The sequence below is a fragment of the Emys orbicularis genome, chromosome 1 (assembly GCF_028017835.1).
Source record: "Emys orbicularis isolate rEmyOrb1 chromosome 1, rEmyOrb1.hap1, whole genome shotgun sequence".
NCBI lineage: Eukaryota > Metazoa > Chordata > Testudines > Emydidae > Emys > Emys orbicularis.
In genome coordinates this window covers 122,702,812-122,719,038 of record NC_088683.1, presented here as the reverse complement: position 1 = coordinate 122,719,038, position 16,227 = coordinate 122,702,812, and the positions used below count along the sequence as shown (strand labels likewise).

The 16,227-nt window shown below is 45.2% G+C and overlaps 1 protein-coding gene across 1 annotated transcript in view; it reads right to left on the bottom strand.

Annotated features, from left to right (window-relative positions):
* Window positions 1–226: 226 nt before the first annotated feature.
* Window positions 227–16,227, bottom strand: part of PIK3C2G (phosphatidylinositol-4-phosphate 3-kinase catalytic subunit type 2 gamma) — a 321,727-nt gene continuing 305,726 nt past the window's right edge. The window contains exon 32 of the mRNA XM_065420952.1: window positions 227–379. Within this exon, the coding sequence (XP_065277024.1) occupies window positions 227–379 (153 nt within the window). The remainder of the gene's footprint in view (window positions 380–16,227) is intronic.

Below are 16,227 nucleotides of genomic sequence, written 5' to 3'. Positions count from 1 at the left end.
TGCAAGTAAAGGTAGTAATCCTATGAAGATAGCTAAATGGCAATGGATCATGAAAAAGAGATAATTTCCTTGTGATTAGTAGTTCAATGTATATATGGTTAGCGGTTTACTGCATGTTATATTCCCAAAGGCAAATATTTCGGCTAATGTGCCAAAATGGCCCATGAGAAAAGGGAAAAAGAAATATTAATTAAAGAATATTTATTTCACTGATCTAAGGCAATGTTCAAATTATACTGTTCCCTAATGGGTACCACTTTTCTTCATTTAATGGGACACTGTTCAGTTGAATGTTGATAGCTCCCACAAATGTTCCTTTGCTTTTCACAATAAGCTGTAACACACGTCCTTGGAGCTCCGTGACTGCGTCGTATACTACCTGCAATCATATATGGGAAAGCAGATAAAATATAAGAAAACTGAATATTTTGATACCAAAAGCACTTTTTTTTGGGTTATGTATCACTTATACCTAAAGATTACTGCTAATGCTTAAAGTAACTGACAAACTGCCAGCAAGAGTCTCAAGTTCCAAGCCATGAGCCATGCTCAAGTCAATGGAATTACACCAGGAACAAATTTAGCCTGATGTATTCAAAAGAAAAAAAGCTTCTGCTGGCTTAGGCTAGTAAAGTTTAAAGACTGACCATTTGCAAGGAAGTTTAAAACCAGTGTTTTAACTCCACCATGAATTCAACTAGTAAAATTAATAACTATGCAAATTACTAAGTACTAGGTACATTTAGAATGCCCTCTAGCTTTTAAAGGGCTTGTTCTTCATGTGTCACTCAGTTTGACATCAGAACACGGGGTTCCCCTGTTTAATAGCTGGTTCATTAACCTCCTATCTCTGTTCACTGTTGAAATATTTTATCTTACCATATATACAGTTACCATTCCACTACCTCCAGTGTCACCATTCTTTCACAGCACGTAGCAAAATATCCAGCAGTTCTGAATAGGAGATCAGTGAAGAAAGGATTGTTTGGGAGGTGACTGGAGAGAAGACTCCATTGTAAGGTGGAGGGAGATAAAGCAGGAGAGTTAGGAAAGTAGGAAGGAGTTCTTTCTATTTTGAGGAGGGAAGGATTAAGAGCTCAAGATGAATGTATTAGTTCTCAGAGTGATAAAAGTTAGTGGGGATGACAGGGCTAAAACACCATCCATTTGGAAAATTTAGGTTAAGTAAGGTTATTTATATCTGTGTGATGCTTTTTACCTATACCATCTAATTTAAAAAAAGATGATCCTGGTAGTCCTGGTGCAGACTATAATACATCCTGCACTATCAAAAGGCTAACTTATATCATTGGGGTGTTGCAAGTCTTCTTCAATGTATGAACTTACATAGCACCTTTTTTTTATAGAATCATGGAAATATAGGGCTGGAAGGGACTTTGAGAGGTCATCAAGTCCAGCCCCTGGCACTGAGACAGAATCTTACAGGAGCTTGTCCAACTTGTTCTTAATAACCTTCAGTGACAGGGATTGCACAACCTCCCTTGGTAATCTATTCCAGTACTTAACTTCCCTTATAGTTACAAAGTTTCCCTAATATCTAAACTAAATCTCCCTTGCTGCAGATTAAGACCAACACTTTTTGTCCTACCTTCAGTGGTCATTTTTGTTGCTTTCCACTGAAATCTCTCCAGTTTATTCATATCTTTTCTAAAGTGTGGTGCCCTCAGACACAGTGGACACAGTACTCCAGATGAGGCCTCACCAGTGCTGAGTAGGGCAGGAGAATTACCACCTATGTCTTACATATGACACGCCTGTTAATACACCTCAGAATGATAGCCTTTTTCACAACCGCATCACATTGTTGACTCATATTCAAATTGTGATCCACTATAAACCCCAAATCCTTTCCAGCAGTACCACCACCTATCCATATTGTAATTTTGCATTTGATACTTCCTTCCTAAGAATAGTACTTGGCATTTGTCTTTATTGAATGTCCTCTTGTTGATTTCAGATCAAATCTCCAATTTGTCAAGGTTGTTTTGAATTCTAAACAAATCTCCAAAGTGCTTGCAACCCTTCCCCTCTTGGTGTCATCTGCAAATTGTATAAGCATACTATTCACCTCATTATCCAAGTCATTAATGAAAATATTGAATAGTACTGGACTCAGGACTAATGCCTGCAGAACCCCAATGCAGACACCTTCCCAGTTTGACAGCAAACCATTGATTACTACTCCTGAGTATGGTCTTTCAATCCATTATATACCCACTTTATAGTAATTTCATGTAGGCCACATTTCTCTAGTTTGCTTATGAGAATGTAATGTGGGACTATAAAAAAAAGCCTTATCATCATGTCTGCTGTGTCATCCTTCTCCACTAGGCTGGTTACCCCATCAAAGAAGGAAATTAGGTTGGTTTGTCATGATTTGTTCATGTTGGTTACTACTTATAACCCTATTATCCTCTAGGTGCTTATGAACTGAGTGCTTAATAATTTGTTCCAGTATCTTTCCAGGGATCAAAGTTAGGTTGACTGGTCTATAATTAATTTCCCAGTTCCTTTTTGTTCCCTTTTTAAAGATAGGTACTATGTTTGCCCTTCTCCAGTCCTTTGGGACCTCAATTGTTCTCTATGAATTCTCTAAGATAATTGCTAGCAGTTCCAAGATTGCTCCAGCTTGTTCCTTATATATCCTGGGATGAAATTCATCAGGCCCTGCCAACTTGAATACATTTAACTTATCTAAATATTCTTTAACCTGTTCTTTCCCTATTTTGGCTTGTGTTCCTTCCTCCTTGAGTACCTGGTCACATTAATAAAGACAGAAGCAAAGTGGGCACCACAGCCTTCTTGATGTTAACAGTTATTAGCTCTCCTTCCCCACTAAGTTAGAGGACCTACACTTTCCTTCATCTTTTTCTTGATCCTAAGGTATTTAAAGAACCTCTTCATATTGCCTTTTATGTCCCTGGATAGGTGTAACTCATTTTGTGCCTTAGCCTTTCTGATTTTATCCCTACATGCTCGTACTCTTCATGTGGACTCCTCCTTAGCAATTCATCCATGTTTCCATTTTTTGTAGGATTCCTTTTAGAATTTCAGGTAATTAAAGGGCGCCTCATGGAGCATATTGGCCTCTTGCTATTCTTTCTGTCTTTCTTTTGTGTCAGGATAGTTTTCAGTCATGACTTTAATATGCTCTACTTGAAAACTGCCAGCTCTCCTGACCTCCTTTTTCCCTTAGATTTTCTTCCCATGGCACCTTACCTTCCAGTTCTCTGAATTTGTTAATGTCTGCTTTTTTTTGAAATACATTCTCAGTCCTCCCTTTCCGTAGAGTCATGAAATTTATCATTTCATGATCATCGAAGGGCTGAATGCATTTTATAAATTATTATTAATAATAGAAGTATCACATGGACACAAGGCTAGGCCTACTCAGCTCAGGGATAGGCTTCACTTGGAATACTACATTCAGTTTTTGACACCATAGTCCGAAAAAGAAATGAGAGAATTCAGAAGAGTGCAACAAAAAATATTTTAACAAGTTTAGGAAATACAGGTGAGGTCCATTGTGGAGTGATTAAGAGAAGGCTAATTCCATATACAAAAATCCCGTAGGGGTACCATACATGTGAAAGGATTATATAAAGACAACAAGGATTAGTTATAATTATTGCTGAGAAAAGAATGGACTAGTAGTAATGGAGTTAAGCTGTGACAAAGAAAGTTTAAGGTAAATATTTATAAAATAATTTGTGTGTCTCATGGTTAAATCACGGCAGTGAGAAACAGGATTCTTTATTCTGGGGGGGTCTATTCCTGACTCTGTTGGTGACTTGCTTTGTTGCTTTAGGTAAGTCAGTTAGGACCAAATTTTCAAACCAAGATGAACTGGAACTAGAGCTGGGCAAAATTGTTTGACTGAAACTTTTTTTTGTTGAAAATTTCAGATTTGGATTTACCAAAACATTTAGCAAATTCATGTAGATTTTAAATAAAGAAAAAAAATCTCACAAATGTTAAAACAAACAACTTTCAAATAATCAGATTTTGTTTTTTTGAGCTGGGGGGAGTTAGGCACCACTCAAAATCTTAGAAGGAGGACCCCCCCCCCCCCAACTCCCAAGTGGTTAGAACCCCCAGCTGGAAATGAAGGGCAAGAGTCACAAAAATAAAGGTAGGGTGGTGATATCCCCCTTGTCTCAGTGGTTTGGGCACTCACATGGCATATGGGATACCTGGTTTAAATCCAGAGTCTGGAACAGGGACTTGAACCTAGGTCTCCCTCCTTCTAAGTGAATGCCCTGGCTACTGGGCTATAGAGTCATTCTGATTGTTTTATACTGGCTCAAAACTATGAGTATTTTATATAAAGCAGTTCAACAGGAGAGATTGAAACCCACCTCCCTCCAAAATTAGGCTATAGTTTGGGGGTTAGAGCACTTACATGGGAGGAGGAGAATTGCTGGCTTCAAGTTCCTGCTCCAGAGTAGGGATTTAAACTGGGTTTATCTCACATGACAAGTGAGTGCCCAAACCACCAGGACATTGGGTCTAAAGAGGACAGCACCATAGAATCATAGAATATCAGGGTTGGAAGGGACCTCAGGAGGTCATCTAGTCCAACCCCCTGCTCAAAGCAGGACCAATCCCCAACTAAATCATCCCAGCCAGGGCTTTGTCAAGCCTGACATTAAAAACCTCTAAGGAAGGAGATTCCACCACCTCCCTACGTAACCCATTCCAGTGCTTCACCACCCTCCTAGTGAAAAAGTTTTTCCTAATATCCAACCTAAACCTCCCCCACTGCAACTTGAGACCATTACTCCTTGTTCTGTCATCTGGTACCACTGAGAACAGTCTAGATCCATCCTCTATGGAACCCCCTTTCAGATAGTTGAAAGCAGCTATCAAATCCCCCCTCATTCTTCTCTTCTGCAGACTAAACAATCCCAGTTCCCTCAGCCTCTCCTCATAAGTCATGTGTTCCAGACCCCTAATCATTTTTGTTGCCCTCCGCTGGACTCTTTCCAATTTTTCCACATCCTTCTTGTAGTGTGGGGCCCAAAACTGGACAGAGTACTCCAGATGAGGCCCTGCTCTGTTTTTGTGAATCTAGCCCTTCATTTCCTTTGCCCTCATTAAAAAATACCTGACATGAAACTGACTTTTTTGATTAGCTGAAAATTCTGAAAAAAATCAGTTTTGGTTAGTCTCGAAATGAATTTTATTTCATTTTTACAGAACTGCCAACAAATTGAAAAATCGGTTCTTTGCCCAGTTCTACTTGTGACACATTAGTGTCCTCCTCATTGCAATGTGTGGGGCCTGTTAGCATACTAATTAGGGGGAAACTACTAGAACTTTAGATACTGTATGCTGTCAGTCCAAGACACTTAATTATGTTAATAAAAATTGGGACCTCTTGCCCTAAGTTGATTTTGTGTATTTACTTGCCTCTCAGACAGAGGCAACACCAAATTATTAATTATAGTAATAACTATATGGAATTGGAAGGACTGGTAATCATTACCTGTAAAACATGGTTGGTTCACTATTAATAATTATTTTGTTCATCATAATATAAGAGCACATATAAGAGCACAGAAGCTAAAATCACTAGGATTATTTTAATATTTTAAAATGGTATTGATGATTAGCCAAAATAACTTAACACTGTGCTGATGACCTATTCTGAAGCAACTCTAAATAGACCCTTTGTTTAAAAACATGGAACAGGAAAATACAACAGAAATAACATATCAGCTACCATAAAGGAAACAAGCAAGTACGTTAGAAATTAACTGCCTTCCTTTAAAATAAAATTAGAATGCTGATTATTTCCAGAAAGCACTGTGCTCTCTTTTATAGTTCTCTTTTTTTGAGCTAACTTGTTCAAGAAGCTTTTTTCACTAAAAAAAAAAAAAGAAAAAAAAAGAAGTTTCATGAACATGTAATTGTTGCACATCACACATAATAAACAGCTGTCACTGGTGAAATCAACAACATTGTTAGAAAGTATATACTGTTTGCATACTGTGAAATAAAGAGTTCTGAAAAATATTACAGCCACAACTTGTGAAATGGATCCAATGAAGAACAGTTATACTCCCTATACTGGAAATAGTCAATGCCTTCTTCAGTAGAACACACCTATCAAACTCCATGAAAAATACTAGTTCATCCAGTCCCCCAAAAGCTAGTGCTTGGCCCTGAAGATCCCTCCAAGTGCTGTCCTATAACCAACCTCCCAATCCTGGGCAAAATAACTGAGAAAGAATAACCACCAAGCTCTGGCAACATATGCACCATCCACTATCCTCGATGGCGCAGAATCAGTGTTCAGACTGTGATACAAGGCAGAGAATGCTCTTGTGGCATTAAAGGATGGCCTTCTTATGGCCCTAGACACAGGAAAGATCTCCATGCTGTGACAGACCCAGACCAGTGGGGTACAGGTGTCTGGTAGAGGGCAAATATACTGGTCACCGGATGAGTAGTTTTCTGTTCCCTGAGTGACCAGAGCAGGGGCTGCACTAGAGTAATCAGGAACCTGCTAGAACCAGTTAAGGCAGGCAGGCTAATTAGGACACCTGGAGCCAATTAAGAAGAAGCTGCTAGAATCAATTAAGGCAGGCTAATCAGGGCACCTGGGTTTTAAAAGGAGCTCACTTCAGTTTGTGGTGCGAGTGTGAGGAGCTGGGAGCAAGAGGCGCAAGGAGCTGAGAGTGAGAGTGAGAGGGTGTGCTGCTGGAGGACTGAGGATCACAAGCATTATCAGACACCAGGAGGAAGGTCCTGTGGTGAGAATAAGGAAGGTGTTTGGAGGAGGCCATGGGGAAGTAGCCCAGGGAGTTGTAGCTGTCATGCAGCTGTTACAAGAGGCACTATAGACAGCTGCAGTCCACAGGGCCCTGGGCTGGAACCCGGAGTAGAGGGCGGGCCCGGGTTCCCCACAAACCTCCCAACTGACCTGGACTGTGGGTTCTCCCAGAGGGGAAGGTCTCTGGGCTGTTCCCCAACCCACATGGTGAATCTCTGAGGCAAGAAAATCCGCCACTAAGTGCAGGACCCACCAAGATAGAGGAGGAACTTTGTCACACTGGTGTCAGCAGTGGGATCTTGGGGTGCACAGCGCGGCGGAAGAAGGAGGGTGATTTTAAAAAACAACAACAACAACAACAAAAAACAAAAAAAAGGGAGAGGGTTTATTTTTATCACCACAATGGATGACGTAGTGCGGGCACTGATACAAGCTACAGCGGCCCAGCAGGAGGCTACCTGTGTCCAGGCAGCCGCCCAACAGGAGGCAGTGTGGCTGCAGCAAGAGACTAATCGCCTGCTGATGGACCAGGCTGCTCAAGACCGAGCTATGTTGCGGGAACTGGTAAACCAGGTAAAGTCCCTTACAGAGCTGAATCGCGGCCATGATGGGACGCGGCTCATACGGGCCAGCCATAGGCTGCAGAAAATGACACGGGAGGATGATGTAAAGGCATACTTTCTGGCCTTTGAGAGGACAGCCCTACGGGATTCCTGGCCTTGAGATCAGTGGTCTGGCCTTGAGATCAGTGGTCTGGCATCCTTGCCCCATTCCTGTATGGGGAGGCCCAGAAGGCCTACCATGATCTGCCTGAAGAGGCTGCGGCAGACTACCCCCAGCTGACAGCAGAGATCCTGACCAGATCTGGGGTAACGACAACAGTGCGGGCCCAGCAGTATCACGGTTGGAGGTACCAGGAAGACAAAACCCCACGGTCCCAATTGTATGACCTCATCCATCTCGCACGAAAGTGGTTGCAAACAGAGTCCCAGAGTCCGGAAGAGATACTAGCGGTTCTGGTCATCGACCCATACATGAGGGGACTACCACCAGACCTTCGTGCCTGGGTAAGCCAGAGCGAACCCTCCACCTATGACGAGGTTGTCACCCTGGTACAGAGGTGAAGGACAGCGAGGGAGCTGACCCGACCAGTTAAGGAAGAGGCACCCTGGGTTAAACTAGCAGCACCAAGCCCCAAAGTTTGCGTGACTGGGCCACCAGGAGGGCCCAGGTGGAAAAAGAGAGAGGCTGAAGGCCCATCAGAGGCCACAAAGAGTCGGAGCACTGAGGGAGAAGAGGATCGTGATGTTAGACTGCCCAAACCAAGAGACCGGAGAACGCCTAGGGCTCCATACAGATGTTATGCCTGCGGGGAGTGGGGACACATAGCTGCACAGTGTCCCAATGCTGAGGAGCCTATGCAGTGTAACCTAGGGAACTGGGCAGATCCATGCTCCCTAATCCACCTTATGGGGGTCTCACTAACCCCACATATGTATACCAGAGCAGTGAAACTAAATGGGGTAGGGACCACGGCACTGGTTGATTTGGGGAGTGCTATCACGCTTATCTCAGGGAAGCTCGTGAAGCGTAGTCAGCTGCTGCAGGCTAAAAGTACGGGGATAACATGTGTCCATGGGACAGTTAGTTACCATCCCAGTAAAAATCGAGATCCAAGGGAACACTACTGAGGTAGCAGCAGGTGTAGTCCCTAAACTCCCATACCCGGTGCTCATAGGGAGGGACTTCCCAGGGTTTGGAAACTTACTCCCGGTAGGGGGATTGGAGAAAGATGGGAACCCTAAAATTGGTGAGGCATCCACAGCAGACTGTCAACCCCCAATCTTCTCTGAAATATCCCCAGATTTGTTCTCCACTCCCAGACAGGGTAGAAAGACAAAAAGGGAAAGAAGGGCAGCTAAGGCCTTGGGAACCCGAATACTGACCCAAAGCCAGAGGGTCGCTCTTGTAGGTAGGCGGACCCGCGCAGCTGAAAAGGAGGCCACGCAGGAGGGAGAAGCACCCGAGTCTGACCCCCACCCTAATGCTTCTGAACCAGTAGAGGCAACAGAGACTGGGCCCCTAGATCTTGGGCAGATTAGCCTCGGGAGAGGAAATTTTGGACGGGACCAGGCAGAAGACCCAAGGTATGACAACATTAGGAAGGAGGTGACTGAAATAGATGGGGTCCCCGTGGAAGGGAAAACCCAGGGGACCCCATCTATTTACTTTATAGATTTACATTACTTCATAATGAAGAAGGATCTCTTATACTGGGTTGCACCAGTACAGGGGCAGAAGGTACAGCAGATCCTAGTACCTCAAAAACACCAGAACGCTGTATTAAGTCTTGCTCATATTCATCTTTTTGGGGGGCATTTGGGGGTAGAGAAGACCCTGGCACGAGTCCTATGACGGTTCTTCTGGCCCGGAGTACATGAAGAAGTGTGGAGGTACTGTGCCTCCTGCCCGGAGTGTCAGCTGCACAGTCCCCGTCCCCACTTGAGGGCACCTTTAGTACCCCTTCCCATCATAGAAGTCCCCTTTGAGCGAATAGCCATGGACCTAGTGGGACCCCTGGAGAAGACAGCTCGGGGCCACCAATATATACTTGTTGTTTTGGACTATGCTACTCGCTACCCAGAAGCCATCCCCCTGCGGAACACGGCCTCTAAAACTATAGCCAAAGAGCTGGTGGGGATCTTTGCCCGAATGGGGCTACCGAAGGAGATATTAACCGACCAAGGAACCCCATTTATGTCGAAGCTAATGAAGGACCTCTGTACGCTGCTCCATATACATACCCTGAGAACTTCGGTCTACCATCCGCAGACTGATGGGTTGGTAGAAAGGTTTAACTGAACCCTCAAGGCTATGATAAGGAAGGTGGTAAGTCGGGACAGGAAGGATTGGGACACCCTACTACCCTACCTTATGTTCGCTATCCGGGAGGTACCTCAGGCCTCAACTGGGTTTTCCCCCTTCGAGTTATTATACGGGCATCACCCCCGTGGCATACTAGATATCGCCAAAGCGATCTGGGAAGAGGAACCCAATGAGGGGAGAAATATAATAGAGCATGTAATGCAGATGCGAGACCGGATAGCCCGGGTTACCCCTATTGTACGGGAACATTTGGAGAAGGCCCAGGAGGCCCAGCGAACCCATTACAATTGCCAGGCAAAAGTGCGACAGTTCCAACCAGGGGATCGGGTTATGGTGTTGGTACCCACGGCAGAAAGCAAGCTTCTGGCCCAATGGCAGGGGCCCTATGAGGTGGTTGAACCCGTGGGGGAAGTAACCTACAAGGTGCGGCAGCCACGACGCAGAAAACAAGAACAGATTTATCACGTTAACCTTCTGAAACCCTGGCATGCACAAGAGGCATGCACGACGGTCCAAAAAGACCTAACCCAGGAAAACAAACCTTCCAAACAGGTGAGAGGGTCTCCCGATTTAACACCAGACCAGAAGAATAAGGTGTCTGAGATGATCTTCTGGAACCAAGATGTGTTCTCGACAAAACCGGGTCGAACAACCGAGACATATCACCACATCGTCACGAACCCTGGGGCCAGAGTAACAATGAGGCCCTATCGGGTGCCAGCGGCAAAAAGGGAGGAAATAAAAGCAGAAGTAAAAAAAATGCTGGAGTTGGGGATCATCGAAGAATCCTACAGTCAGTGGTCCAGCCCAATCGTGCTGGTGCCCAAACCTGATGGCACCACAAGATTTTGCAACGACTTCCGGTGACTAAACGAAGTATCCCAGTTCGACGCGTACCCCATACCTCGCATAGATGAGCTAGTGGACCGTCTGGGTAATGCCTGGTACTTGACTACCCTAGACTTGACAAAGGGGTACTGGCAGATTCCCCTTGCAGAAGACACAAAGGAAAAGACAGGTTTCAGAGTAGCAGCCGTGTTAGTCTGTATCCGCAAAAATAACAGGAGTACTTGTGGCACCTTAGAGACTAACAAATTTATTAGAGCATAAGCTTTCGTGGGCTACAACCCACTTCTTCGGATGCATATAGAGTGAACCATATATTGAGGAGATATATATACACACACATACAGAGAGCATGAACAGGTGGGAGTTGTCTTACCAACTCTGAGAGGCCAATTAAGTAAGAGAAAAAAATCTTTTGAAGTGATAATCAAGATGGCTCAGTACAGACAGTTTGATAAGAAGCAAGTGTGAAAATACTTACAAGGGGAGATAGATTCAATGTTTGTAATGGCTCAGCCACTCCCAATCTTCCGTCAACGTGCAAAGGCTGAAATTGTGGATAAGCAACATCACTTGCCCCATAACCTCAGCCATGCTGAACACAACGCCATCTACAGCCTCAGAAACAACCCTGACATCATTATCAAAAAGGCTGACAAAGGAGGTGCTGTCGTCATCATGAATAAATTGGAATATGACCAAGAGGCTGCTAGACAGCTCTCTAACACCACATTCTACAGGCCATTATCCTCTGATCCCACTGAGGATTACCTAAAGAAACTACACCATCTGCTAAAAAAACTCCCTGACAAAGCACAGGAACAAATCTGTACAGACACATGCCTAGAACCCCGACCAGGGACATTCTATTTGCTACCCAAGATCCATAAACCTGGAAATCCTGGACGCCCCATCATCTCAGGCATTGGCACCCTAACATCAGGCTTGTCTGGTTATGTGGACTCTCTCCTCAGACCCTACGCTACCAGCACTCCTAGCTATCTTCGAGATACTACTGACTTCCTGAGGAAACTAGAATCCATCGGTGATCTTCCAGAAAACACCATCCTGGCCACTATGGACGTAGAAGCCCTCTACACCAATATTCCACACACAGATGGACTACAAGCTATCAGGAACAGTATCCCCGATAATGTCACAGCTAACCTGGTGGCTGAACTCTGTGACTTTGTCCTCACCCACAACTATTTCACATTTGGGGACAATATATACCTTCAAGTCAGCGGCACTGCTATGGGTACCCGCATGGCCCCACAGTATGCCAACATTTTTATGGCTGACTTAGAACAACGCTTCCTTAGCTCTCGTCCCCTAACGCCCCTACTCTACTTGCGCTACATTGATGACATCTTCATCATCTGGACCCATGGAAAAGAAGCCCTTGAGGAATTCCACCATGATTTCAATAATTTCCATCCCACCATCAACCTCAGCCTAGATCAATCCACACAAGCGGTCCATTTCCTGGACACTACTGTGCTAATAAGCGATGGTCACATAAATACCACCCTGTACCGGAAACCTACTGACCGCTACACTTACCTACATGCCTCCAGCTTCCATCCAGGACACACCACACGATCCATTGTCTACAGCCAAGCTCTAAGATATAACCGCATTTGCTCCAATCCCTCAGATAGAGACAAGCACCTACAAGATCTCTATCAAGCATTCTTAAAACTACAATACCCACCTGCTGAAGTGAAAAAACAGATTGACAGAGCCAGACGAGTACCCAGAAGTCACCTCCTACAAGACAGGGCCAACAAAGAGAATAACAGAACACCACTAGCTGTCACCTTCAGCCCCCAACTAAAACCTCTCCAGCGCATCATCAGAGATCTACAACCTATCCTGAAAGATGATCCTTTACTCTCACAGATCTTGGGAGACAGACCTGTCCTCGCTTACAGACAACCCCCCAACCTAAAGCAAATACTCACCAGCAACCACACATCACTGAACAAAAACACTGACCCAGGAACCTATCCTTGTAACAAAGCCCGATGCCAACTCTGTCCACATATCTATTCAAGTGACACCATCATAGGGCCTAATCACATCAGCCATACCATCGGTGGCTCGTTCACCTGCACATCTACCAATGTGATATATGCCATCATGTGCCAGCAATGCCCCTCTGCCATGTACATTGGCCAAACCGGACAGTCTCTACGCAAAAGAATTAATGGACACAAATCTGACATCAGGAATCATAATACTCAAAAACCAGTGGGAGAACACTTTAACCTGTCTGGCCATTCTTTGACAGACCTGCGGGTGGCTATCTTAAAACAGAAAAACTTCAAAAACAGACTCCAACGAGAGACTGCTGAGCTGGAATTGATATGCAAACTAGACACAATCAACTCAGGGCTAAATAGGGATTGGGAGTGGCTGAGCCATTACAAACATTGAATCTATCTCCCCTTGTAAGTATTTTCACACTTGCTTCTTATCAAACTGTCTATACTGAGCCATCTTGATTATCACTTCAAAAGATTTTTTTCTCTTACTTAATTGGCCTCTCAGAGTTGGTAAGACAACTCCCACCTGTTCATGCTCTCTGTATGTGTGTGTATATATATCTCCTCAATATATGGTTCACTCTATATGCATCCGAAGAAGTGGGTTGTAGCCCACGAAAGCTTATGCTCTAATAAATTTGTTAGTCTCTAAGGTGCCACAAGTACTCCTGTTATTTTTAAAGGAAAAGACTGCGTTCTCTACACCAGAGGGTCTTTTTCAATATACTGTCCTCCCTTTTGGACTACATGGGGCCCCAGCTACCTTCCAGCGCCTCATGGACAAGCTATTACGCCCGCATAACAGTTATGCTGCTGCCTACTTGGACGATGTGGTCATTCATACCCCAGACTGGGAAACCCACCTGGAGAAGGTGGAGGCAGTCCTCGATACCTTCAGGCGAGCTGGCCTTACAGCAAACCCTGCCAAGTGCGCTGCAGGGTTTACAGAGGCCAAATATCTTGGCTACATTGTGGGAAAAGGTTTGGTAAAACCCCAAGTGAACAAGTTAGAGGCCATCCAAAATCGGCCCCAACCAAGTCGCAAGAAACAAGTCCGGGAGTTCCTAGGTGTGGTGAGGTATTACTGACGATTTATCCCCCACTTTGCCACAAGGGCAAGCCCCCTGACAGACCTAGTGAAAGCCCGTGGACCTGATCTGGTGAGATGGTCTGACGCAGCAGAGGAAGCATTCACAGACCTACGGACTGCCCTCTGCAGTAACCCCGTACTGATAGCCCCTGATTTCACCAAGGAGTTTATCCTGCAGACGGATGCATCGGAAGTAGGGTTGGGGGCCGTTCTATCACAGATGGTCGGGGAGGAGGAACACCCAATTCTATACCTCAGTCAGAAACTCCTTCCAAGGGAACAAAAATATGCAGTGGTGGAGAGAGAATGCCTCGCTGTAAAATGGGCCATGGAAACATTGCGCTACTACCTGCTCGGGCGCAGATTTGTCCTCGTGACCGACCATGCCCCTCTTTAATGGATGCAGCGGAATAAGGAGAAGAACACAAGGGTGACCAGATGGTTCTTATCCCTCCAACCTTTCCAGTTCCGTGTGCAACACAGAGCAGGGAAGCGTCACGGCAACGCCGATGGCTTGTCACGTGTGCACTGTCTGGTGTCCCAAGCTGCCCAACCCCTTGGCGTTGAGCAGGGGGGAGGGATATGTGATAGACCCAGACCAGTGGGGTACAGGAGTCTGGTAGAGGGCAAATATACTGGTCACCGGATGAGTAGTTTTCTGTTCCCTGAGTGACCAGAGCAGGGGCTGCACTAGAGTAATCAGGAACCTGCTAGAACCAGTTAAGGCAGGCAGGCTAATTAGGACACCTGGAGCCAATTAAGAAGAAGCTGCTAGAATCAATTAAGGCAGGCTAATCAGGGCACCTGGGTTTTAAAAGGAGCTCACTTCAGTTTGTGGTGCGAGTGTGAGGAGCTGGGACCAAGAGGCGCAAGGAGCTGAGAGTGAGAGGGTGTGCTGCTGGAGGACTGAGGAGCACAAGCGTTATCAGATACCAGGAGGAAGGTCCTGTGGTGAGAATAAGGAAGGTGTTTGGAGGAGGCCATGGGGAAGTAGCCCAGGGAGTTGTAGCTGTCATGCAGCTGTTACAGGAGGCACTATAGACAGCTGCAGTCCACAGGGCCCTGGGCTGGAACCCGGAGTAGAGGGCGGGCCCGGGTTCCCCACAAACCTCCCAATTGACCTGGACTGTGGGTTCTTCCAGAGGGGAAGGTCTCTGGGCTGTTCCCCAACCCACATGGTGAATCTCTGAGGCAAGAAAATCCGCCACTAAGCACAGGACCCACCAAGATAGAGGAGGAACTTTGTCACAATGCTTATATTGCTGGACCTTCTGTAGCCTTTGACACAGTGGACCACAAGATACTACTAACATGCCGACATGACAGTTCATCTCCAGCAGAACTCAGAGGGTCATAATGAGTAACTCTGTTCCTCCTCTCCAAAGACCCTCACCTGCAAGGTCCTGCGGGGATCCATAGCATCCTCTCTTCTCTACAAAGATCTACATGAGACCACCTGGAGAGACAGTGAGATGCTGTAGGTTTAGATGCCAACAGTATGCTGATGACACTTAAGTATGTATCTCATTCTCAATTGATGCAACAACCAACACTACTAAAATGTCAGAATGCCAACATGAAATCAGCTCTAGAAGGAAAAGCAGCTGGCTCAAGACAAACCTAGGCTAGCTCAAAGTAATGCTGATTGGAAAGAAGAAATGCTTTGAAGAACTGTCACAGACATTATGTCTACCTTCTACTGAAGGCATACAGACCCCATTTATCAAAATGGTATGAAGCCTTAGGGGCTTGTTTGACTTCTCTGTAAGTCTGAATGCATCAATATCTAAAAATGCCCTTTTTTCATCTTCAGCTTGCTAGAAAACTGCATCCCTTTCACACAGAGGAGAGGCTCTTCCTGTGATGATTTGGGGAATCTGGTTATTTATAGCTTATGCTTTCTGGCTAATATTGGGGATTCTCTATGTGTTTCATTGTCAGACTGCAAACTCCATTTTGAATGTGGGGGATGTCGGCCTTCTCTGTTGCCTTTTTACCTCCATGCTGAACTCAAATTCCAAATGGTGGTGACTCTGGGCTAACAATGGAGGTGCATTAAAACTTGGTGATCATCCATTCAAATGGAAAACTCTTGGACAAAGAGATGGCTACCATGAAGGCAAACAAGTTTTTCAAGGCTGAACTTCACGGGGGAGGTAACTAAGCAACGAATCACCTGGTGGGAGACTTTGTTCACCTGATGAGGCTGTTCAGGGGGGTCACCTGACAAAGGGGATTGGAAGTTATAAGAGCCAGGGTCTCTCCCTGGCCATTTGAGAGAGAGAGAGAGAGAGAGAAAGAAGAGACCAGAGGCTGAGGCAGAAATCTGGCTGCAGCAGGGAGAGGAGACTCCATGTTCCAGAGTAAAAGCCTAAAGGGGGGGGGGGGGGAAGGATCCTAGACTTCATAAAAGACTCTGAGCTAAATACAGAGAATACTCAAGAGTAATGCGGAAACTGAAGCAGGGAATGCGTACAGGTGTTCTATTGTTTTTTTTCCCCAGAGCTGTACATTTCTTGGGCTATTAATAGTAAAGAGTAACTGTGTACAAAACCTTC